Source organism: Gorilla gorilla, chromosome 5 (genome assembly GCF_029281585.2).
Source record: "Gorilla gorilla gorilla isolate KB3781 chromosome 5, NHGRI_mGorGor1-v2.1_pri, whole genome shotgun sequence".
Lineage (NCBI taxonomy): Eukaryota > Metazoa > Chordata > Mammalia > Primates > Hominidae > Gorilla > Gorilla gorilla.
The window spans coordinates 113720778-113747521 of NC_073229.2; the positions used below are offsets into that span (position 1 = coordinate 113720778).

Sequence of the window (26744 nt, forward strand, 5' to 3'; positions counted from 1 at the left end):
TCTGTATTTTCCTGCCATTTAGGCCTGGAGTGATTTTGCAATATTTGGGCAAACAGAGCAGAAGCTCAGTATAATTGGTTTGAACAAAGCACAGATTACCTGAATGAAAAGAGGCAGCGCACCTATGTTTTTAAAAACAAACCACTTCAAATAGTGTAACGGTCTGGGAAAGATAAAGCCCAGACTGTGGCCATTCAGCGTGACCATGAGAATTTTCAAAGGCATTTCCAGTTCCATTACTTTCAGTGTTTTGAGTCTCAACTTTATTCCTTCTTTTTTTTTTGGCTTGTTCTATTTCTGGCATATCCCAGGGATCTCAGACCGTGACTCACCAAGCTGCTTTAGAGCAGACCCTTCACCAGATCTGTTTTGTTTCTAATGACCCAGTGAGCAGGAGCAGGATGGGTTTGCGAGAGTTCCTCTCTCTTTTTCTGCTATTCTTTACCTGCATTTTGAGCAACAGATGGAGAATGATGAGAAAGTTTGATAATTCACAAGAGTGGGGGGTAAGAATTCTTTCCGAAGTTACAGTATTCACATCTGGGCCATACTTTCACATAATAAAATACCCTCTTTAATACCCACCACAGTCCTGGGAGATAAATGTTCTCATGTCTGTTTTATATGTGGGCATTTAACCCTAGCCTCACAGAGGGGTTGGCCAAACAACCTGCCTGAATGCCACAGTGAACGAGTTCAAACAGGATATGGTCCAGGGCTTTCCAGCCGTATCATGGCCAATTCCTTAATCTTTAGAGACTGAAAGGACATTTGGGTGTGCCTGGGAACAAATGTAAAGGATGGCTGCATCTTCCAGACCTTCAAAGTTAGGATGTGTGGTAGGGTTTGGGTTGAAGGATGGTATCTCTGTTGTAGCATTTTCTTTCCATTTGTTTATACTAGTATTTTTAATAAGTATCTTTTAAAATGCAAAGAAGCCCTCACTTCCTTGCTGTTCTAGCAGGACTGGATTAGAAGAAGAAGTATTTCTTCTTCTACCATTCACCCTTGAAATAATTACCAATGGCTTTGGTTGGGTCTAATGGCAGCCCAGGTATACTGGGGGGAGTCCCAGTCTTTAAAATTCTATTCATTTTGCTATGTGGTAGGAAGAATTCAGTTTGCTACTAGTTACTACCCTCCAGATCACTGCTCTGCGACAGGGCTTTAGTGTTCCATAGGTGGTTTTGGTGCCACTTCTTTTCCTCCTGTTAGCAAGGAAGCAACATGACCAGCCCCCTGTATTGGCAGAGCCACTGTTAGTGTTTAGCATCTGTGTTGTCCCCAAGGTGGATTGTTTCAGCCACTTGGAACCAGGAATCGGCCCAGGCTTGTGCCCAGCTCTCCATCTGTTCCAGAACTCGTGAACTACACTATTTACGGTGAAAAAAGGATGAAGGGAGAGAACTGCAGTAAATGCTAGGAGAAAACCCCAAAGAGAGAACCCACTCAGCAGGGTCTCTGTGGGGTGTGTTCCACAGGCCACTGACCCACTGGGGAAGCGGCACGTTAGCCATGGTGGACGCACAAAATCCAACCAGGGGGCCTTTGATGATCACACACGGTACAGTTCCCTGCCAAAGGCGGTGTGTAAACCAGGTGGTGCTTAGGGGATTATACCAGGCCTCCGCTCCCTGGGAGAAAAACAGAGCAAACCTTGCAGTTCTGGCCATACTCCTCCGGAGGATGTCCCTGATGGGGGAAGAAGGGAGGGAGGTTGGCACATTCTGCTGCCTTCCACTTGGAAGTTCTGTTCAGGGGCTTTGCTGTGGAGTGTGCTTCCCGTGTGTCCTGCCTCCCACAGCTCCCCTCTCCTGCAACATGCAAGCAGCAGAATGCCTTAAAATCACAGAGAAGAGGTGTGACCTGTCCTTGTGTGTCAAGTGGCCCTGATGGCACCTTTGTTTTGTAACCCCTAGGTCCCGAAGATGGCATATTCATAAAGACATCTTCTGATGATTGTGAACATCTTTACCTCTGGGTGCCAGGCCGGGCCAGTGACTTCGTGTTGAGCTGAAGGAACTTGTCTACCGCTTCCCTGAAAACCTTTCTTTCCTAATTCATGAGCCAGCAAGATGCGGTCGCTGCACTTTCAGAGCGCCTTCTCATAGCTGCGTACAAAGGCCAAACAGAGAATGTGGTTCAGCTCATCAACAAGGGCGCCAAGGTAGCGGTTACCAAGGTAACAAGAGAAAAATACGCTGTAGCCATTCCCTGGGAACTGGCCTACCTCTTAACCATTGTCCGAAAAACTGCCGTGTTTGGTTCACAGCTTTCAAAGAACTGGCTTTTCTTCCAGTGATGGAGGTTTGGGGAGAAGGAGGATTATTAAGAATGCTTTTGTTGCCATCTTTCAAGTGGAGCGACTTGTAATTAGCATTTGACAGTCTTTAAAATCACGGTGGCTTTTCTCACCTATTTCTTTAGCTAAATGGAGAGGAGATCTCTTGGGAGAAGTTGGGACACAAAAGCTTACTGGACAGAGTGTGCGATAATCACGTTAGATGGGCCTCCCGGGGAGGTGGACCAGCTTGTGCACAGCCCCTCCACTGTGCAGAGTCTCATTGTCCCCGTCTGTATGATGACGGCCTGGACCAGATGACTGCTACAACGTCTATAGGCTTTGATTTCATGTGGGTCAGTGAAGATGGGTGGTAAGCTTTGGAGGGCATTGCTTACCCTGCGCCAACAGAGAAGACTATGAAAGATAAGAGACCATACTGGCCAAAGGCAGTTTTGTAGCAAAGCCAAGAAAAGGCAGGCTCTGCGCAGCTAGAGGGAGAGTTTAAATACGCTGGCAAAGTAACGCTGATAGCAAGCACTTATTGAGCCCTAGTATTGCTGTAAGCACTTTACAGCCCTCTAGAAGAGATTCTCTTCTCATTCCTGTTTTGGAGATGAGGAAACTTGTCCAGGGTCCCTCAGCCACTGAGTGGTGGAAATGCAACTTGTACCCACAGGGTCTGGCTCCAAAGCCCACCCTCCAGTCCTCCCCAGAAAGAGCTGTGAAGAGGGGCAAAGTTTAATTTTCATAGAAGGTCACCTGTTAACTTCTGACCTCCTGTGGCAGATCGGTCAGCTCCTATTTTCATGTTTACTTATGTGCAGTTTTCACATTCCATGCCGGCCTCCAGAGAGGTCTTGAGCTACTTGTAGGTCCCCATGGAGGTGAACAGGGGTTTGCCCATAAATGGTGATTGGATTGTTTGGAACTGAAGGTGAAGGGGGCCTTAACTCAGAGCTTGTGTGATCTACCCATAGCACTTTCCAGGGCCCAGGCAATCACAAATGGGAGAGAGTGCAGACTCTGTAGTTAGGGCACCTGCTCACAGATTTTAACTCTGCTTTGTTTGCTAATTGTGCAAGTTGCTTAACTTCTTTGAGCCTCAGTTTCTTATCTGTAAAAGAGGGATAATAATGTCAGCTTTTCAGAATTGTTATAATAACAATAACTTATTTAATGCACTTAGGGCATAGTCTGCAAGTTTTTTCTATACATAGACTTAATTATTTGCTATTTTATAAACAGCTTTATTAAGATATAATTTACATTCATTAAATTCACCTATTTTAATTGTACAATTCAATAATTTCTAGTGTATTTATACCACCACTGCTATGCACTGAATTGTTTCTCCCCCAAATTCGTTTTTTTCAACCCTAATCCCTAATGGTATTTAGAGATATAGGGCCTTTAGGAAGTAATTAGGTTTTTAAATGGGGTCATGAGAGTGGAGCCCTTGTGATGAAATTAGTTTCTATGTAAGAAGAGGCACCAGGGTCTGCTGTCTCTCCTTCTCCCTGCTATGTGAGGACACAGTGAGAAGGTGGTAATCAGCAAGCTAGGAAAAGGGCCCCCACTGGAACCTGACCATGCGGGTACCCTGAACTCACGCATCCTGGCCTCCAGAACTGAGGAACAAATCTCTTGTTCTGGCAACCTGAGAAGACTAATATAAGCACATTCAAATATTAGAACATTTCTATTGTCACAATAGAAAATTTTATATATATATAATTTTTTTTAGATTCAAAATATTTATTTTTATTTTTTTTATTTTTATTTTTTTATTTATTTTTTATTTTTTTATTTTTTTATTTTTTATTGATCATTCTTGGGTGTTTCTCGCAGAGGGGGATTTGGCAGGGTTACAGGACAATAGTGGAGGGAAGGTCAGCAGATAAGCAAGTGAACAAAGTTCTCTGGTTTTCCTAGGCAGAGGACCCTGCGGCCTTCCGCAGTGTTTGTGTCCCTGGGTACTTGAGATTAGGGAGTGGTGATGACTCTTAACGAGCATGCTGCCTTCAAGCATCTGTTTAACAAAGCACATCTTGCACCGCCCTTAATCCATTCAACCCTGAGTGGATACAGCACATGTTTCAGAGAGCACAGGGTTGGGGGTAGGGTCACAGATCAACAGGATCCCAAGGCAGAAGAATTTTTTCTTAGTACAGAACAAAATGAAAAGTCTCCCATGTCTACCTCTTTCTACACAGACACGGCAACCATCCGATTTCTCAATCTTTTCCCCACCTTTCCCCCCTTTCCATTCCACAAAACTGCCATTGTCATCATGGCCCGTTCTCAATGAGCTGTTGGGTACACCTCCAAGACGGGGTGGTGGCCGGGCAGAGGGGCCCCTCACTTCCCAGTAGGGGCGGCCGGGCAGAGGTGCCCCTCACCTCCCGGACGGGGTGGCTGGCCGGGCAGGGGGCTGACCCCCCCCACCTCCCTCCTGGACGGGGCGGCTGGCTGGGCGGAGGGGCTCCTCACTTCCCAGTAGGGGCGGCCGGGCAGAGGCGCCCCTCACCTCCCAGATGGGGCGGCTGGCCAGGCGGGGGGCCGAACCCCCACCTCCCTCCTGGACAGGGCGGCAGGCTGGGCGGTGGGCTGACCCCCCCCACCTCCCTCCCGGACAGGGCGGCAGGCTGGGCGGTGGGCTGACCCCCCTACCTCCCTCCCGGACGGGGCGGCTGGCCGGGCTGAGGGGCTCCTCACTTCCCAGTAGGGGCGGCCGGGCAGAGGCGCCCCTCACCTCCTGGCCGGGGCGGCTGGCCAGGCGGGGGGGCTAACCCCCCCACCTCCCTCCCGGACGGGGCGGCTGGCCGGGCGGGGGGCTGACCCCTCCACCTCCCTCCCGGACGGAGCGGCTGGCCGGGCAGAGGGGCTCCTCACTTCGCAGTAGGGGCGGCCGGGCAGAGGCGCCCCTCACCTCCCGGACGGGGCAGCTGGCCAGGCGGGGGGCTAACCCCCCCACCTCCCTCCCGGACGGGGCGGCTGGCCGGGCGGGGGGGCTCCTCACTTCCCAGTAGGGGCCGCCGGGCAGAGGTGCCCCTCACCTCCCGGACGGGGCGGCTGGCCAGGCGGGGGGCTAACCCCCCCACCTCCCTCCCGGACGGGGCGGCTGGCCGGGCGGGGGGCTGGCTCCCCCACCTCCCTCCCGGACGGAGCGGCTGGCCGGGCAGAGGGGCTCCTCACTTCCCAGTAGGGGCGGCCGGGCAGAGGCGCCCCTCACCTCTCGGACCGGGTGGCCGGCCAGGCGGGGGGCCGAACCCCCACCTCCCTCCCGGACAGGGCGGCAGGCTGGGCGGTGGGCTAACCCCCCCACCTCCCTCCCGGACGGGGCGGCTGGCCGGGCGGAGGGCTGACCCCCCCACCTCCCTCCCGGACGAGGTGGCTGCCAGGCGGAGATGCTCCTCACTTCCCAGATGGGGTGGCTGCTGGGCGGAGGGGCTCCTCACTTCTCCGGCGGGGCGGCTGCCGGGCGGAGGGGCTCCTCACTTCTCAGACGGGGCGGTTGCCAGGCAGAGGGTCTCCTCACTTCTCAGACGGGGCGGCCGGGCAGAGACGCTCCTCACATCCCGGACGGGGCGGCAGGGCAGAGGTGCTCCCCACATCTCAGACGATGGGCGGCCGGGCAGAGACGCTCCTCACTTCCCAGATGTGATGGCGGCCGGGAAGAGGCGCTCCTTGTTTCCTAGATGGGATGGCGGCCGGGCAGAGACGCTCCTCACTTTCCAGACTGGGCAGCCAGGCAGAGGGGCTCCTCACATCCCGGACGATGGGCGGCCAGGCGGAGACGCTCCTCACTTCCCAGACGGGGCGGCAGCCGGGCAGAGGCTGCAATCTCGGCACCTTGGGAGGCCAAGGCAGGCGGCTGGGAGGTGGTTGCAGCGGGCCGAGATCACGCCACTGCACTCCAGCCTGGGCACCATTGAGCACCGAGTGAACGAGACTCTGTCTGCAATCCCGGCACCTCGGGAGGCCGAGGCTGGCCGATCACTCGCGGTTAGGAGCTGGGGACCAGCCCGGCCAACACAGCGAAACCCCGTCTCCACCAAAAAAATACGAAAACCAGTCAGGCGGGGCGGCGCGCGCCTGCGCACTCGGCAGGCTGAGGCAGGAGAGCCAGGCAGGGAGGTTGCAGTGAGCTGAGATGGCAGCAGTACCGTCCAGCTTCGGCTCGGCATCAGAGGGAGACCGTGGAAAGAGGGGAGAGGGGAGAGGGAGCAATTTTTTTTTTTTTTTTAGACTGTCTGTCCGTCTGTTGCCCAGGCAGGAGAGCTCACTGCAACCTCCACCTCCCAGGTTCAAGTGATTCTTGTGCCTCAGCCTCCCATGTAGCTGGGACTACAGGCACATACCACCATGCCTGCCTAATTTTTGTATTTTGAGTAGAGATAGGGTTTCACCGTGTTGGGCCAGGCTGGTCTCAAACTCCTGACCTCAGGTGACCCACCCACCTTGGCCTCCCAAAGTGCTGGGATTACAGGCATGAGCCACCGCGCCTGGCTCCCAGTAAAAATCTTAGTACCCATTAGCTGTCACTTCCCATTCCCACCCCCAGCTCCTGGCAACCATGAATCTACTTTTTGTCTCTATAAACTTACCTTTTCTAGGCATTTTATGTAAATAGAATCATATGGTATGTGGTCTTTTGTGTCTGACTTCTCTCACTTAGCATAAAGTTTTCAAGGTTCATCTCTGTTGTAGCATGTATCAATACTTCATTCCTTTTCATGACTGAGTAATAATCCATTGTATACATATATTCTGTTTATCTCTTTATCAGTTGATGGACATTTGTGGTTGATTCCAGTTTGGGGCTATTATGAATAATGCTTTTGTGAAAATTTATATACAAGTTTTTGTGTTGGAAATATGTTTTCAGTTCTCTAGAGTATATTCTTAGGAGTGGAATTGCTGGGTCGTATGGCAAATCTGTTTAACACGTTAAGAAACTGCCAAGCTATTTTCCAGAATACCTGTACCATTTTACATTCTACCAGCAATGTATGAGGGTTTCAGCTTCTCTACAATCTCACCAGTGCTTGCCTGTCTTTTTTTATACATCATTTGCTTTTTCATAGTTATCTTTAGCAAAGATTCCCATTGGAATTTTAAAACTATTAGTTCAAATACTGCTAAAGGTTTTTAATAAAAACAGTGATCCCTTAGCCCAGTCCAATTTACACTCCAAAGAAACAACTTTCAGCCTTCTAGATGTTTCTTTTCTGGTATTTGTCTCCATATTTCCAATGAATATGTATGTTCTACCACCTGATTCAATAGTTTAGTTTTTTTAATGAAGTCAAGTTTAGTATTTTATTTATGTTATACTCGTGTGTGTGTGTGTATATAATTTATTTAAGATATGCTCCCCTCTGTCACCCAGGCTGGAATGCAGTGGCATGAACATAGCTCACTGTAGCCTCCACCTCCTAGGTTCAAGCAATCCTCCCACCTCAGCTCCCTGTGTAGCTGGGACTACAGGCATGCACACTTTTAATGGTTAAGACAGGGTCTCCCTACGTTGCCCAGGCTGGTCTCGAACTCCTGGTCTCAAGTGATCTTCCCTCCTCAGCCTCCCAAAGTATTGGAATTACAGGCATGAGCCACCATGCCTGGCCTTTCTTTTATATTTTTAAATTTTATTTATTGTGGTAAAATATACATAGTAAATGTACTACTTCAACCATTTTTAAATGTATAGTTCAGTGGCATTAAATACATTCACATTATTGTGCAACCATCACCACCATCCATCTTCAGAAATTTTTCGTCTTCCCCAGCTGAAGCTCTATACCCATTAAACACTAACTTCTCATTTCCTCCTCCCGACTCTGGCACCCACCATTCTACTTCCTGTCTCTGAATTTGAGTGTTAGCCGCACCTCAAATAAGTGGAATCATACCATATTGTCCTTTTGTGACTAGCTTATTGCACTTATTATGTTTTCAAGATTCACTCATGTAGCATGTACCAGAATTTCATTCTTTGTTAAGGTTGAATAATAATCCATTTTATGTATATGCCACATCTGGTTTATCCCTTCATCCACTGATGGACACTTGGGTTGCTACCGCCTTTTGCCTGTTGTGAATATTGCTGTATGAACGTGGGTATACATGGGTGTTTGAGTCCTTGCTTTCGTATCTTTTGGTTATATACTCAGAAGTGAAATATGGTAGTTCTATTTTTAAAGTTTTGGGTAACTTCCATACTGTTTTCCATGGCTGTTGCACCATTTTACAGTGCTGCCAACAGTGCACAAGGGTTCCCACTTTTCCACATCCTTGACAATACTTACCTTCTGTTTTTGTTTGTTTGTTTGTTTGTTTTTTTGAGACGGAGTCTCGCTCTGTCGCCCAGGCTGGAGTGCAGTGGTGTGATCTTGGCTCACTGCAAGCTCCACCTCCCGGGTTCACGCCATTCTCCTGCCTCAGCCTCCTGAGTAGCTGGGACTACAGGCCCCCGCCACGATGCCTGGCTAATTTTTTTTTATTTTTAGTAGAGATAAGGTTTCACCGTGTTAGCCAGGGGTGGTCTCGATCTCCTGACCTCGTGATCCGCTGGCCTTGGCCTCCCAAAGTGCTACTATTTTTACTGACCTTCCTAATGGGTGTGAGGTGATATCTTGCTGTGGTTTTGATTTGCATGTCTCTGATTATTAGTGATATTAAATGTCTTTTTATATGCTTGTTTGCCATTTGTGTATCATCTTTGGAGAAATGGCTATTCAAGTCCTTTGCCTATTGTTTAATCTGGTTATTTGATTTTTTTTTTTGGTGTTGAGTTGTAAGAGTTCTTTATATATTCTAGATATTAATCCTTTATCATATATTTGATTTGCAACATTTTTTCTCATTCTGTGGTTGCCTTTAGGAGTACTTTTTTAGAGCCGTTTTAGATTCACAGCAAAATTGAGAGGAAGGTCCAGAGATTTCCCATATTGCTCCCGCCCCTAAACATGTTTAACCTATCCCATTATCAACATCCACCACCAGAGTGATACATTTGTTACAACTGATGAGCCTATACTGACGCATCATTATCACCCAAAGTCCATAGTTTACATTACGGCTTATTCTTGTACATTCTATGGATTTGGAAAAATGTATAATGACATACATCCACCAGTATAGTATCATATAGATTATTTTTACTGCTCTAAAGATCCTCTGTGCTTCACCTATTTATCCCCTTCCCTCCTCCCACCCCAATCCCTGGCAACCACTGGGTCTTCTTACTGTCTCCATAGTTTTACCTTTTTCAGAATGTCATGTTGTTGGAATCATACAATATGTAGCCTTTTTATATTGGCTTCTTTCACTTAGTTATATGCGTTTAAGGTTCTTCCATGTCTTTTCATGGCTTGATGGTTCATTTCCTTTTAGGACTGAAAAATCTTCCATTGTATGGATATACTACAGTTTTGGAAGCATTCACCTACTGAAGGACATCTTGGTTGCTTCCCAATTTTGGTAATTATGAGTAAAGGTGCTATAAACATTCATGTGCAGTTTTTTGTGTGGACATACACTTTCAGCTTTTTTCACTAGATACCAAGGAGTGCAGTTGCTGGATCACATGGTAAGAATGTTTTGTTTTGTAAGAAACTGCCAAACTGCTGGATTCCCATCAGCAATGAATGAGATTTGCTGTTGCTCCACATTCTCACCAGCATTTGGTGTTTCAGTGTTACGGATTTTGACCATTCTAGTAGCTTTACAGTGGTATCTCGTTGTTTGTAGCTTGTCTTTTTACTCTGCTGATTGTGTTCTTTGATGCACAAACATTTTCAAGCTTGATGTCCCATTTGTCTATTTTTGCTTTTATTACCTGTGCTTTCATTGTCATATCCAAGAAATCATTGCCAGATCCAATGTCATGAAGCTTTTCCCCTTGTAGAAGCTTTATAGCTTTGGATCTTATGTTTAGGTTTTTATTCCATTTCGAGTTAATTTTTTATATAGTGTAAGGTAAGGGTCCATCTTTACTTTTTTGCATGTGGGTATCTGGCTTTCCCAGGACCATTTGTTGAGAAGACTATCCTTTTCCCATTGAGCGGTCTTGGTATCTTTGCTGAAGATCATTTGACCATACACATGAAGGTTTATTTCTATGCTTTCTATTATATTTCACAGGTTTTATATATTTTTATTCTAATACCAACTGTTTTGATTACTGTAGCTTTTAATGTGTTTTGAAGTCAGAAAGTGTGAGCTCTTCACAGTTTGTTTGTTTGTTTGTTTGTTTTGACACAGAGTCTTGCTTTGTCTCCCAGGCTGGAGTGCAGTGGTGCGAACACGGCTCACTGCAGCCTTAACCTCCTGGGCTCAAGCAATCCTCCTGCCTCAGCCTCCTGAGTAGCTGGGACTACAGGCATGTGTGCCACCATGCCTAGCTGATAATAATGAGCAACTTCCTGGGCGATCCTACTGCCTCAGCCTCCCAAATACCACAATTTTAAAATCAGACTTATAATTATTGTGACTATGTAAATGCTGCTCACTGGTTAGCTGAGAATGATTACTTTTTTAAAAATATATAGCTTATTATTTTTCCTGGAGCTGATAGTTACCCTAATTTTTTCGCTTGTTTAATTTGATTTAAATTTATTGGTAAATGTTTCATCTACTATCCGATAACTCTGTAAAACCGTTCTTAGTGCAATTCTCCATGAGTAAACCTATTACCTATTTATCAGCCCGAGTGTTTTCCTGGGGATATCCCCTCTGGAGTCATTTATCCTTCTTTCTGATTGATCTGGGTTGCTCTCTAGTTCTGCACAGTCATCCTGAGAAGTCCTTTCACCTCTCCCCTGTATTAGATCCCTGTTTGCTGGAACCCATGTCACTCTAACTTTGATACTGCACATTCTTTGATTTCTTCCTAAGAAAGGGAATATGGACATAAATTTTTTGAGAGTCTGCGTGTCTGAAACTCCTTATTCTACCCTCTTGCTTACGGGACAATTTGGTATAGAAACCTAGGCAGAGAATTATTTTGCCTAAGAACTTCAAACGCAGTGCCTCATCTTTGAACTTATAGTGTTGCTGTTGGGAAACTCAGCTTATAGTGTTCCTTGCAACTGCCTTCTGAAAGGCCTTTTGCATCCACTCTGCCCCTTGAAGGACCTGCCCATTCAGGACTCAGCTCAGGAGCCACCACCAACATGAAGTCCACCCAGTGAATGGTACCCTGGATGGAATTTGCTCTCCTCCCAATTGATGTAACCTTGTTCTCTATGCATTCTGTGTCCTTCATACTGCTCTGTGGGTGCTCAGAACTCCCCACCACATCATCACTGTGACCTGGGTCATAGTGTCTCTCCTACATTTATCTGTGTTTGACAGAGGAGAAAGGCACTGAATTTGGAATCCAAAGACCTTGGTGTAGGCACCTGTTCTGCTGCTTATTAACAGCTTATTAATGTAGGCCAGGGTTGTTCAGCCTTAGCAACATCACTGACATTTTGGGCCAGATCATCCTGTGCTATTGGGGCTGTCCTGTGCATTGTAGGGTATTTAGCAGCATCTGTGGCTTCTTGCCATAGATGTGCTGGTAGTACTTCCTTTCCTTGGATTTTGACAACCAAAAATGTCTCTGGACACTGACAGACATCCCCTGAGGAACAAAATCATCCCCGCCTCAGAACCACGGATTAGGCCAATCATGACAGGAGTCTCTATTTCCTCACAAACCTTACAGAGTTTCCATAAGCACTAAATGTGATAGCACATGTTGCCATAGTTATAAAATCTAAGTGGACATAAAATATTGATTATTTTTTAACTCATCCAGTGCCTAGCAAGGTACTCACATCCCATCTGTGCCGAATGAGGGGAATAATGTTATTGACTGTGAATTTCTTACACTTTGATAGCAATTGCAAGGTATTAGGTACTCTTGTAAGAGCTCTACAACAATTAAGTATTTTAAACCTCACCATGGCTATTATCCCCATTTTACAGATGAGGAAACTGAGGCAAGGAATGATCAGGTAACCTGCCCTAAGTTTCCCTTAGAAAGTGTCAAAACTGCTGGGACTCAAACCCTGGCCATGTGGTTCGAGAGTCCTTGCTCCCACAGGAGGCAAGGAGGAAAGTTCCCTTTGGCCCTTGAAGGCTCACTGAAAAATCAGCTGACAAATGGCAGATAAATTGTAGAAGAGGCATAAAAATTTATTTAACATGTACATACAGGAGCCTTCAGAATGAGGACCCAAAAATGCAGGGGAAATTGTCCATTTTTATGCTTAGGTTCAAAAGAGTGTGGCTAGCCATGTAGAAATATGATTGGACAGAAAGGGCACGATCTAATGCTGATTTCATGGGAAACCCAGCAAAGCCTGTCTGTCTACATTCTTCTTGGCCTTTCTGAGCTGAGCATTTCTGCCTTCTAGGTATGAGGCAGGACCCTCTCTGGAATGGAGTGGTTAAGACCTACATTCAACTAGGTCAGATAATTTCTTTATGGCTTGCTTTTACACAGAAAGGGGAGGAGGGGAAGGTTAGAGTAATATTTTTAAGTTTTATGGCTGGCTTTGGGGGTAGGAGATTCTGGTTTCTATGACCTGCCTTGGGGGAAGAGGGATTCTAGTTTCTATGGTTAGCCTCTGGGGAGGAATTGAGGGGCCAGAGATAGGAGGGCAGGAAGAGGTCAGAGAAAAACTTTTGCTTGTGAGGCCTTCCTTTTGGGTTGTTTTTTGAGCCCCAACACTGGTAACCATCATGTTTCCACTATGTGGTTTATAAGTTTAGATTGTGAACTTTCTGTGGGCTGCTGCTTGTTAGAGCATATTCCTTGGCACCTGACACATTGTGGATATAATCTGCAAATGTTTTATTGACTGGGAGCTCAATATGCCCAGGTACTTAAAAAAAAAATAAGCGATTTCCCAATAATGGGATTGTACTTGTGTAAAACATTTCCGAATTATTTTCACGTATATGTTGCTTGTCCCCAGAGGCTTGTAAGATATATATGGTTTCCCTTGAGAGGAAATGAGGTCACAGAAGGAAAGTGACTTGTTCAAATAGGGCATGCCAGAGCCCAGATGAGAACTGGAATGTCGTGGCTCCTGTGGACATTTTCTCTGCCACAGATAAGGGCATCTCTTCTGTCCTGGGAATTTTACTTCAACTCATAGTGGGTGGTTCCAGTATGTTGTCCACTAAGTAAGGATGGGGTTGTCATGCACAGAACATGTCTTCAGAGCAAGTGGGGTTGGGAGCTGGAAATTGATGTGGGAACTGCATGTAAGAATTTAAAACTCATGTTTTAAGAGAAAGGCTCACTAAGAACTATGATTTTCCATTTGCACAACTATCTTTCTTTTTTTTTTTTTTTGAGACAGAGTCTCGCTCTGTCACCCAGGCTGGAGTGCAGTGGCGCGATCTCGGCTCACTGCAAGCTCTGCCTTCCGGGTTCACTCCATTCTCCTGCCTCAGCCTCCTGAGTAGCTGGGACTACAGGCGCCTGCCACCACGCCCGGCTAATTTTTGTATTTTTAGTAGAGATGGGGTTTCACCATATTAGCCAGGATGGTCTCAATCTCCTGACCTCATGATCCACCCTCCTCGGCCTCCCAAAGTGCTGGGATTACAGGCGTGAGCTACTGCACCTGGCCATTTGCACAACTTTCATATTTCGACCACTTGTACTTCATCATGTTGACAAACACATTTTCAGCTGGAACAGGTAATCTGATAAAAGCACTGGGTATGCTGAGAAGTCTGAGATATCTCTGGAGCAGATTATTAAAGACAATAACTCAGGCTTGTGACCCTTCACTTTTCTGCTACTCCTTTCACCAAAGTCACCTTTTCCTTCCCTCATCTAGACAATATATTTTGAGCTTCAGCTGTGCACTGGTGAACAAGACAGGAAAAAACATCTTGGTCCTTGCTGGAGCTTGCATTCTTGGTGAGACAGGCTAGAATTTGACACTGTTGCCTGCACTCCTATCCCTGAAGCTCCCGTTGGGTCTGTCAGCTCTGCCTCCTGGTTTTCCTCCCCAAGGTGCCTTCTCCATCTCCTTTTGCTTTTCCTGCCTCTAAAATTGGCTTTCCTCAGGCCCTCTGCACTCATCTGCTCTCCCTCTGGACACCCACTTGGCTTTTCCAGCTCAAGGCTGGTCACCATGTCTCCATCTCCAGCTTCACCCTGTCTCCTGATCCCCAAGGCCAGCTGCCTTTATGGGCATTTTTTATTTTTTATTTTTTTGAGACAAGAGTCTCACTATATTGCCTAGGCTGGTCCTAAACTTTGGACTCAAGTGATTCTCCCCCCAGGTAACAGGGACTACAGTCATGAGCCACCATGCCCAGCCTTCCTGGGCATCTTTATGTGCAGAATCCACAGGTTCAAATCGAAGTGCCCACACTGGAAGCTGCAGCCCCTCCTGAGGCCTGGTCCTCTTCCCAAGGTCCCTTTATATCAGTACGAGGGAGCCCCATTTGTGCACACCTCAAGCAGAAGCCCAAAGCCATCGTTTCTTCTTTTGGGTCTTTGACATCCCTCCACTTACGCTTCCTGTCAGTGACCAAGTGAGGCTCATTATGCCTCCTAACTTCTCTCAACTCTGTGTCTTTCTAGTTGCCCCTGCAGGCACTGCTTGAGATGTTTGATACTAAAACAAAAAAATGGGATGTATTTTTTCTTTGCAAGAAAGCTCTGGTTTTATAAATGAACATATTCTCTCCAGTTCCCTTGTGCTTTAGTCAAATACCTTCTGATACAGCTAATTTTGTTACCTCAGTACCAACAGGTGTTTTGTCATCTGGATAAACCCTCTGCATTGCTCCTTAGTGCCAAGCATTGGCCATAACATTAGAGTTGAGAGCCTCTAGGAGTCCCCAGGCGGAGTATCATTTCCTAGAACTGTTAAGAAGCTGGTTAGCCTGGGCAACATAGTGAGACCCTGTCTCTACAGAAAATAAAAAATTAGCTGGGCATGGTGATGCACACCTATAGTCCTAGCTACATAGGAGGCTGAGGTGGGAGGATTGCTTGAGCTCAGGAGGTTGAGGCTGCAGTGAGCCATGATTGTGCCACTGCACTCCAGCCTGGGCATCAGAGGGAGATCCTGTCTCAAAAAACAAAACAACAAAAAAGCTGGTCCTTGGAATGTTTTACTGAAGTTTTTATCTTCTCCAAAAGGAAGTAGACAAAGGTGGTTTTATGCAAGTTCGGTTAAGAAGAAAATTCAGTATCATTCATAAAATTCATCTCCATTTGATACCTACCACTCTCCCTGAGTAACGAAATTGGAATTTAGATAATTAAGCACAAACCCCAGGGCCTCAAAGAGCTTGTTCATAGAGGGTGAGCCCCCCAGAGTTCTCTGCAGAGTGGGCAGGCAGAAAACTCAGGAGGTGCCACAGGGCAGGTAGCATGGAGACCATACGGTGTGATCTACTTCAGTTTAAATAGGCAAGTCTACTTCTCTCCACAAATGTATGCTTTCATTTGTGTGAGCCAGGAGAACGACATGGGACACATGAGACTGTTAACATTGGCTGCCTAGCAAGGAAGACGATTAGCTTTTTCCCCCTCCCGCCCCCTTTTTTTTTTTTTTTTTTTTTTGGAAACAGTCTCACTCTTTTGCTCAGGCTGTAGTGCAGTGGCGCAGTCTCGGCTCACTGTAACCTCCACCTCCCGGGTTGAAGCGATTCTCCTGCCTCAGCCTCTTGAGTAGCTGGGACTACAGACACGTGCCACCACACCTGGCTAATTTTTGTATTTTTAGTAGAGATGGGGTCTTGTCATGTTACCTAGGCTGATTTCAAACTCCTAGCCTCAAGTGATCTGCCCGCCTTGGCCTCCCAAAGTTCTGGGATCACAGGCATGAGCCACCGCATCCAGCCTGATTTTTTTCATTGTATTGTTTCAGTTATTAAAATAAGCATATATTAATTTTGTACTTTGTCAAAGATAAAGTCAAGTTTAAAAATATGTGTTGAGTGCCTGCACCAGCAGTGGGCCAGGTGCTTGCCATATACTATCTGGTTGAAATCCTTACCACAGCTCTGCCAAGCTAGTGCTCTTATCGCTGAGATACCAATAAGGAAAGGGAGGTGCTAGACAGAAAGTAACTTGCCCATGACCAAAGAAGCAGTAGGTGCTAGCCCTGAGAAGGAGCCAGCTTTATGTGGCCCTGAGGCCCACATGTAGGCACTCCTGACCCTTGTTTCCAGCACCTCCATAGTCCTTGCCTTTCCACCACTATGCTGGCTACCCCTCAGTGCAGACAGAGAAAGAGGCTGTCTGCAGGGTGGGCCAAAGGGAATTTTCTCCTCCCCTGTCCTTGCCTCCTGCATACCATTTCCAGAGTTTTATAGCAAGTTCAGAAATTCCTGATGAAGGCGGTGTAGTGTAGAAGGTACAAGTGTGGACGCAGGAGCCAGGTGCTCTGTTTCAAATGCCAATGATATTTACTAGCTCTATGGTCTTGAGGAAATTACTTTGTGCATCATATCATCACCTCTAAAATGAGGATTAAATAATAGTAGCTACCTCATTAGGTTCTTTAAGCACTAACTGAATCAGTATATGCAAACTACTTAGAACAGTGCTCAGCACATAGTCAGTGTCAAATATAGTAGGCACTGAGGGGATTCTGACAATGCAACAATGCTAAGAGCTGTGGTCCAAGTATCAGGCAGGGAGTCCTGAGTGGAGGACACAAGGCCATTCAGTGTCCTCCCTGAAAAATGAGGATAATCTCAGCCTCATGAGATTGCCATCAAGACTAAATGAAGGCCAGGTGCAGTGGCTCATGCCTGTAATCCCAGCACTTTGGGAGGCCAAGGCTGGTGGATCTCTTGAGGCCAGGAGTTCAAGACTAGTGAAATTCCATCTCTACTGAAAATACAAAAATTAGTCGGGTGTGGTGGTGCACGCCTGTAATCCCAGCTACTTGGGAGCCTGAGGCAGGAGAATTGCTTGAACCCAGGAGGCGGAAGCTGCAGTAATCCAAGATAGTGCCACTGCACTCCATCCTGGGCCACAGAGCAAGACCCTGTCTCAAAAAAAAAAAAAAAAAAAAAAGAAAGGCTAAATGAGATGACAAAGTGTCTCAGTGTCCAACATTTAATAAAACTATCAGCTTTTTGGAATAGAAGTTGAGAAGCTGATTCTAAAATTTATATGGAATGCAAGAGACCTAGAATAGCCAAAGTGACGTTGAAGAACAAAGTTGAAGGACCTCTGCTACCTGATTTCCAGACATACTGGTATCTTCCAGACTTACTAGAAGAGTCAAAATTATAGGGACAGAAAATAGATCAGTGATTGCTAGGGGCTGGAGATGGTGGGAAATTATTGACTGCAAAGGAGCAGGAGGGAATTTTGGGTGGGGGTGATGAAAATCTTCCATATTTTGTTTGTGGGGTTGGCTGTGTACATTTCTCCAACCACATGAAAGTGAATACTTTAAAAAAGTTGATTTTGTTGAATGGAAATTATACCTCGAGAAACTTGATTTTTTTTTTTTAAAGATAACTCTCCTAATTGTTACAGATGAGGAAACAGAAGCTTCAAGAGGCTGAATAAGTCCTTTGTAGGTTGCTTGTGGTTCCCGTGGGGCTTTTGCATCATGTTGTCTCCCCATGCTGGTAACTACTGTACTGCAATATAAACTTTAAACTTTTAAAAAGAGAAATGCAAAGAGTTCAATTGTAGTAAAATAGTAACTTTCCCCAGCATGAGCACCTGATAATGTTTTCAGAAATGAAGAGGATGCCTGGCTGGTAAATATTTTCCGGCAGCCACTTTCAAGAGAACGCTGGAAGTCAGTAAGTGGTATACATTCATGGCCTCAAGAAACACAGTGAGAACAGGCTCTGCACCGAGAGGCTCTCCTGCTGCTACTCGCTGGGCTTCCTGCTCTGAAACCTGTTTCCAGTTTTGACAAAACCTCACTTCCACGAGGGATTTGCGATGCTGGTGTTCCAAGGCAGGGGAGCAGTGGAAACGAAGGATCTTTTGTGGTGGTCATTTGCTTTGTTTTTGATTTCCTGGGTTTGTGTTTAATGTTAGGACTTACCAGAATGGCGTGGCCTGAACTCGTGTTTGCCGACCTGCTGGTTCCTAGTCATTTGCTTTAAGCTGTCACTCCCCAGGACGTGGGGGAAATTGACACTTACAAGGTGGTTGGTCAGGTGAAACTTTTCACTTGGGAGAATGTGTTGTATATAGCATGCTCCTTCCAAAGGACCCCATACACTTATTTTAATTGGAGTAGGTAATGGTTCTGCTACAGAAGGCACAAAGTTTGCCTAGTCCTCCTCCCATGCTGCCCCCACCACTCAGTGTTTCCCTCCCTGAAGGCACCTGTCTTACCTGCTTCTTACATTGTTCCTGAGATATTTACGTACATACACTCAAGTAGATGTATCTCTGTGTGTTTCCCCATTTTATACAAATTGTGGGATACTATACTCTCCTTCATTTTAATTGGCTTAACCAATCCCCTATTGATGGATATTTAGATTATGTTAATCTCCTGCCCTTACAAAGCATGCTGCAGTGACTGTTTGGAGGTCTTATTGCACAGTACGATTATGTTTGTGGGATAGATTTCTCTAAGTGGTACTTCTGAGTCAGAGCATGCATGCCCTTGCAATTTTGACAGCTAGAGCTAAATTGCTCTGCAGAGAGGTTGTGCCAGTCTATACTCCACCAGCAGTGTGTGAGGAGCCCGATGGGACTGACCTTTAAACACACAGTGCCAGTGGTGCACTGGGCTCCCTCTGCTGCCTCTCCTGGCCCTTCACCATCTGAGCTCATCTTACCTTTCTAGCCTTCTCTCCAGGAGCTCTCTGCTAAGGTGCATTTGGCCTCTGGCCTCGGTTCCTCTTCACTTCAGCATGGGTTTCGCAGAATTTTCTCTGGGAATCCCAGCTGCCTGGGAATCAAAGGGAAAAGTGGGGGAGTGACTGATGGGAGGGGAATAGAAGAGGGGGATCTCCACACCTCTCCTCCCCTTCCCCATCCTCCATTCCCAAATGGAAAATGGAATTCCCTCCCAAGATGCCTGGGTCTTTTGTTCTGACCCCAAGTATTCCAGTGTATTGTCACATCCAGAGCAAGGGCAGGAGCCCATGCAGGGCTGCTGCAGTGCTTGGTTCTGCTCCGGGTTAGCACATCCACACACTGTGTGGAGCAGGTGTCTTTTCACTGAAACAAACAGGGCATTGAGGGTATACGGTTACATGGCAAGTCAAACAAAATCTGCTTGTGTTCTACAATAGCTAGAAGCATCACTCTGTGGGAAGAAAATCTCAACTGGGAAAACTTAGGCTTTTGTAGTTTATCATCAAAAATCTCTGGGGAAGATTAACATATGGCTAATTCTGAGAAAGTTATAAAATGAGCACGTGTTAACATTTTATGTAACTCATTAATTAAAGAGGAAACCAGTAAGATGATACAACTGTTTTGAAGGAGAATTGTCAGGCCAGGCCCAGACAATTAAAAAAAAATTTTTTGTAGAGATGGTGGGGGTGGAGTCTTGCTATATTAATTGCCCAAGCTGGTCTTGAACTGCTGGCCTCAAGAGATCCTCCCACCTCAGCCTGCCAAAGAGCTGGGTCCACAGGTATGCACCACCATGCCAGGCTAACTTTTTTTACTTTTTGTGGAGACGGGGTCTTGCCATGCTGCCCATGCTGCTCTTGAACTCCTGGGCTCAAGCAGTCTTCCCACTTCAGCCTCCCAAAGTGCTGAAATTACAGGCATGAGCCACCGCGCCCAGCCCCGTCTTAATTATTTTCAACTGTTCAATCCAGTGGCATTAACTGCAGTCAACACAGTTGTGTGATCATCACCACCATCCATTTCCAGATCTTTTTTCATCTTCCCAAACTGTAACTTTGTACCCATTAAACACTAACTCCCCTTTTCTCCCTCCCACCCAGCCCCTGCCAGCCACCGTTCCACTTTCTGTCTCTATGAATTTGTGATCCATTTTAAAGTCTCTCACAATCTTTCCTTACCTAGAGGCAATGAATCACATTTACCATCTTTTCGACCCTGCCCAAGTTATTAGCCTCCTTGAGCCTTCATTTCCTGTCTGTAAAATCAGCATAACAGCACTTACCTCAAGGATATGTGGTGAGGATTATATGAGGTAATCCATGCAAAGTGCTTAGAACAGTGTAATTAAGGATGTAGAAAGAGCTCAACGGATAGGAGTTGCTATTATCATGAAGACCATCTCTCCACCTGAGTCAACTGTCCTTGGAGACACAAAAGTCAGTGGTTCTCAGTATTGACTGCACGTGTAACCACCTTTAGAGCCTTAAATACTGATGCCCAGGCCCATACCTAGAGGCTGTGGTTTAGTTGGTCTGGGATATGGCCTGGGCTTGGGGATTTTTCAGAGCAGCAAGGCAGAGAACTACTCACTGCTGTTGGTATTTCCCCCTGAGGTTTCAGAGCCTTCCATGCAGGGCAGGACAACACTGTCCTTTGAGCATCGGGCCAAGCCAGTGGTTAGACATCTGGAAGTTGTACTGCTGTTTGTAGAATACCATGAAATATTCTAAATGCCATGATTCAAGCTAGAAACAAGTTTATTAGCAGGAAATAAATGTCTCAAATATGGGAAAGCAAACATATGCTGTGAATTATTGTGTGGCTTGTCTATGAGATAATGCATGGAAAATTATTGGATCAATAATATGAAAGTCTTAAGTGTTAACTTACTATAATAAGGATGGTAATTAGGCATGTACCACAGTGACTCATGTTTCTAGCAAAGGTAGGTAGGTGTCCCTAGGAGATGCTCTTTGGAGGAAAAAGAGGCAGCCCCTCAGATTGAGAGGGATAATGGAAGAATTGGTATGGCAGGTCAGACACGCTGTGATTGAGGAGAACAAGCTTCAGAACTTTGGGGATGGGCCCCCAAAGCTAACTCAAGCATCTTAGGAGAGGCTATTAGACTGCTGTTAAAGAGTCTAGGTAAGAGTTCATCCTGAATCTCTTGGCTGCTCTCTCCTGCCCCTCACTGCCTATGCAGAATTGCAATGTCTTTTCCTCCTGCCCTCTGTAAAGGCCCACCTTATTTACAGTGGTTCTCAGTGGCAGTGAAGGCAGGCCCTGTTTGCCCCCTGCTTCTCTCCTCAACTCTAGGTAGGCTTGGTGGGAGTCTGGGCCCAGAGGCCCCACCAACCCCTGAGTGTTCAATCAGCAAGCCATCCACCATCTGCCACCACCGTGATTTGTCCATATTGCATCCTGTTGCCTTAGCAGATTGCACTTAAAAGTAAGTCTAACTACACAGCTGAGTGCTTTATAACCCAGATTATGTGCTAGTAAAACTCCCTGAAAACATATATTTAGTAGGTCCTAACCACTCTAGACGAGACATTATAATATTGTGGCACAGCTGGGTGTCAGCGTTTAAAAATCCTCCCTAAATACCTGTACCTTTCCTGAACAAAATGCGTTGGAGGATTACTGGTTTCCAGGCCAGTAATCAGCATGTTGTGAGGCTTGCGTGGGTGATTCTCCACATGCCCACCCTGGTAGTGCTGTAAAATGAAGAAGCCAAAGAGGAAAGGAGCTCTCGAAGCCACTGAGCTGCCCACTTGGGCCTCTGCTCAGATGCCAGTGCAGGTGGTCTTATTGGCGAATTCCCTGAGGCCCTCTTAGTAGTTGTCTTCTTTTTCTTTTCTTTCTTTTAAGTTATAATGACTTAGGTTTCAAAAAATAAATTAAGCCAGGAACTTGTCGGGACACTGAAAATTCTTTCTCAGCAGGCCAGTCAGTTTGTTTCTAGTGAGAGTGGGCTGTTACATGTTTCCTTGTTCTAAGCCAATAATTTAGGGTATGTGGGTGAATAGGTAGCAGCTCTGCCTAGTCTGCTTTTAGCTCATCTTCTCAGTGAATTTATTGAGCAATCTGTAAGAATTATAAACTATGATGAAGTGAAATTTATTCCAAGTATGCAAGGCTGGGTCAACATCAGTGTAATCTACCATATCAACAAGTGCCTTAGCTCAGGCTGCTATAACAAAATACCACGTATTCGGTGGCTTAAACAACAGACATTTATTTTTCACAGTTTTGTAGGATGGGAAGTCTTAAGATCAAGGTGCCTACAGATTCAGTTCCTGGTGAGTGCTCTCTTCCTAGTTTGTAGATGGCTGGCTTCTCTCTGTGTGGCAGAGAGAGGGGTCTCTAGTCTCTCTTCCTCTTATAGGGGCACTAATCTTATCAGGGCCCTACCCTCATTTCCTCATCCAAACCTAACTACCTTCCAAAGGGCCCCATCTCCAAATACCATCACGTTGAAAGTTAGTTCTTCAACATATCAATTTCAGGGAGACACAAACATTTAGTCCATAACAAGCTAAACAAGAAAAATCATCTGATCATATTAATAGGTACAGAAAAAGAATTTGACAAAACCAAACATGCATTTGGGAAAAGAACTCTCAGAAAACCAGAAATTGAGGAAAACTTTCTCAACATGATAAAAAGCATCTAAAAAAAACCAAGAGCTAACATCATATTTGATGGTGAGAGACTGAATGTTTTTCTGCTGTGATAAGGAACAAGACAGGGTGTGTGCTCATTCACTATAGTGCTGGAAGTTCTAGCCACCACAGTAAGGCAAGAAGAATGCAAGGAATTTAATCCCCAAAGAAGTCCTAGACATGGATGGTGGTGGTGCTTGTGCAACATTATGAATATACTTAATGCCACTGAATTATACACTTAAAAATTGTTAAAATGGTAGATTTTATGTATATGCATATTTGACCACAAATTTATAAATCACAAAAAATGGGCTCAAGAATAAGCAGAAAACTTAGTCTAATTAGCATAGGAAATATTGGAAACAGGGTTAGAGATGCAACTTTTAGAAAGTACTAGGGCCGGCCGGATGTGATGGCTCACGCCTGTAATCCCAGCACTTTGGGAGGCCAAGGCGGGTGGATCACTTGAGGCCAGGAGTTTGAGAGCAGCCTGGCCAATATGGTGAAACCCTGTCTCTAAAAAAATACAAAAATTAACTGAGCTTGATGATGTGTGCCTGTAGTCCCAGCTACTCAGGAGGCTGAGGCAGAATTGTTTGAACCCTGGAGGCGGAGGTTGCAGTGAGCCGAGATTGTGCCACTGCACTCCAGCCTGGGTGACAGAGCGAGACTCTGTCTCACAAAAAAAGAAAGCACTAGGGCCAGATGGTTTCATGGTCCTGTTTTATATTTTATCAACAAGAAAAAATCCAATGTTTAAATTATTGTAAAGCACAGAACAAAATAGAAAGCTGTACTTTTTCATGTAGTCAGCACAACCTTAATGTCAAAAACAGATCAATAAGAACAAGAAACACCAATCTCAATTATGAATGTAGATTTTTAAAATTCTTTATAACATTACCTAATAGAATGCAGCATTTATGAGAAGAATAATACAGTGTGATCAGGTGGGTTCCAGGAATGCAAGGATTGTTCCATAATTTGTTATACCAACAAATTAAAAGAGAAAAACACATGATTATATTAACAGTTCCTGAAAAGGCAGTGATTCTTGTTTTCTGGTTTTTGTTAGAAACCAGAAGAGAAGCAAGAACAGTCCTTATATCCAACCATAGTTCATCATGTATTGGCCTACCATGCTGTGCTCTGTCAGCGTCAACCCATTGAAAATGTAGTCTGGCCAGGCGTAGTGGCTCACACCTGTAATCCCAGCACTTTGGGAGGCCGAGGTGGGCGGATCACAAGGTCAAGAGTTCGAGACCAGCCTGGCCAACATGGTGAAACCCTGTCTCTACTAAGAATACAAAAGTTAGCAGGGCGTGGTGTCACATGCTTGTAATCCCAGCTACTCGGGAGGCTGAGGCAGGAGAATCATTTGAACCTGGGAGGTGGAAGTTGCAGTGAGCTGAGATCATGCTACTGCACTCTAGCCTGGGCCACAGAGCAAGACTGTCTTGGGGGAAAAAAAAAGAAAATGTAATCTGGGACGCCACCTGTGAGGAGTGTGTGGGCCATTAACTGATGTCTTACCACTCAGGGACAAGTGTACTGTAGAAGCTGATGGAATTCGTAATACCCAGTTAAGTTGCCTGAAATATTTTGGTCCTTCTTGTTGGTGGATCTTTATAGAAGGAAGCCCAACCCTAGCAATTACTGAGTTACCTCAAAAGGAATTCTTGGCCGGGCACAGTGGCTCATGGCTAAAATCCTAGCACTTTGGGAGGCTGAGGTGGGTGGATCACTTGAGGTCAGGAGTTCAAAACCAGCCTGGCCAACATGGTGAAACCCCACCTCTACTAAAAATACAAAAAAATTAGCCGGGCATGGTTGTGGGCACCTGTAATCTCAGCTACTTGGGAGGCTGAGGCAGGAGAATTTCTTGAACCTGGGAGGCATAGGTTGCAGTGAGTTGAGATCATGCCACTGCACTCTAGCCTGGGCGACAGAGTGAAACTCTGTCTCAAAAAAAAAAAGGCTGGGTGCAGTGCCTCACGCCTGTAATCCCAACACTTCGGGAGGCCGAGGCAGGCAGATCATGAGGTCAAGAGATCAAGACCATCCTGGCCAACATGGTGAAACCCTGTCTCTACTAAAAATACAAAAATTAGCCGGGAGTGGTGGCGCATGCCTGTAGTCCTAGCTACTTGGGAGGCTGAGGCAGGAGAATCGCTTGAACCCAGGAGGTGGAGGTTGCAGTGAGCCAGGATGGTGCCACTGCCCTCCAGTCTGGCGACAGAGCGAGACTTCATCTCAAAAAACAAACAAAAAAGGAATTCTCTTATCAATTAAACCCAATTGTTAGGAATAACTGATTCCTAACAATATACATTTCAAATCACCTCTCCATATCATTTATGATTATTATTATTTTACAGGGCCATCCTAATACTTCCATCTTTGTATGATGGGACTGTTGGCCCCCAGTGCAGGAATTACCCTCTGCCCCCATTACATTTTATCTTTTTAAAATTAGCCTATTCCAATCTGAGATTGTTTTGGATCCTGATTTGTGTCAGCCAAGGAATTTATTCCCTTGCCGTTTCTTGTCAACTATTGTCTGATTAAGATATGATGTGTCACTCATGTAAGTAGACTAGTAGATAAAATATATTTGCAACAAGGAAAGAAAACTCTGAAAGCTTCTTAAACTATAAATTGTTTTTAAATGTAAAGTTTTATTTTCTTTGATCGATGGTACTTTTTCAATTTTTTTCTCGAATGTGTTCCATTTTTTTCTTGAATGTCTTCATAACTTTGTCTTCATTGAATCATAAGCCTGAGAAGGACTTTGAACTTTTCTGACCCAAATTTACACCATTCCAGGCTGTTGAAGCTCTCAGGGAACACCATCTATGATAAGAGGACCCTTGGGGCACTTAGAAAAGTTGGTGGGGTCTTCCACTTTTTAAAATCTAAACGAGGAGCCAGGTGGCCAGAATTCCAGCTATTGCAGTTCTGCCAGAAATAAGATTGGAGGTACTGAGAATTCATTTTATCTCTTCAGCCAAATGAAACTCTCAAAGACTCTTCCCATTCTGAATATCATGTTTGTAAAATATGTGCCACTCTTATTTTAGTAATGTTACAACTTTCTTGCCTCCTACTACCTCTCTCTTAATGCGACAGATAATATAGGCAGACTGACTCAAAAAAGGCTTGACTCAAAAAAGACTGCATGACCCTGATCCAATGTATTTCTCATGATCTCTTGAAGAAAAGAAGCTTTATGAAATGATTACACTAATTTAACCTAAATTCTTCCCATTACACCATTTCTCCTTGTGTGGGTCACAGCATGCAGCTGCCTTCCTTGTTACAGTCCCCAGTAAAGATGGTTAAATTGTTTTATTGTTTGAGCCAATGAGTCTCAATTCCTTTATACAACCTTTCCCTACTCCCTTCCTTCAGAGTTTCTGCCCTTTTACTCCTTTGGCTTCTGCCCCAGGTCTCCTTTTGACTCTGGTCATAAGAATATCATTGAGACCAGGCACGGTGGCTCACGCCTGTAATTCCAGCATTTTGGGAGGCCAAGGCAGGTGGATCACCTGAGGTCAGGAGTTCGAGACCAGCATGGCCAACATGGTGAAACCCTGTCTCTACTAAAAATATAAAATTAGCTGGGTGTGGTGGTGCACGCCTGTAGTCCCAGCTGAGGCAGGAGAATCGCTTGAACCCAGGAGGCAGAGGCTGCAGTGAGCTGAGATTGCGCCACTGCACTCCAGCCTGGGTGAGACAGAGCGAGACTCTGTCTCAAAAAAAAAAAAAAAAGGTGTTCCAGGAATGGCTAAGCACCACACCTTTCCTTCTCACTTTTCAGGTGCATTCTGTTGGGACGAGTCTTGTCCAGGTCTGCTCTGTTAGACCTGTCATTCCTGGGACAGGTACTGTTGGTCTGAAAGGCCTGCCCTTTAGTAAGTAGGGTCCAAGATACTGAAGCAGGAGCGAGGAGCTGGGACCCAACCTG

The 26744-nt window shown here is 45.6% G+C and overlaps 1 protein-coding gene across 11 annotated transcripts in view; it reads left to right on the top strand.

Moving 5' to 3' along the window:
* The first annotated feature begins 1976 nt into the window (after positions 1-1976).
* Positions 1977-26744, top strand: part of ANKRD6 (ankyrin repeat domain 6) — a 66928-nt gene continuing 42160 nt past the window's right edge. For 8 of the 11 annotated variants that reach the window (XM_019029879.3, XM_055391832.1, XM_019029876.3 and 5 more), the window contains exon 1: positions 2033-2182. In XM_019029879.3, coding sequence (XP_018885424.2) covers positions 2063-2182 — 120 coding nt within the window. In that variant the 5' untranslated portion in view covers positions 2033-2062. Of the gene's footprint in view, positions 2183-26744 lie in introns of all 11 variants that reach the window. The other 3 variants (XM_019029877.3, XM_063707774.1, XM_055391829.2) reach the window with 2 other exon arrangements.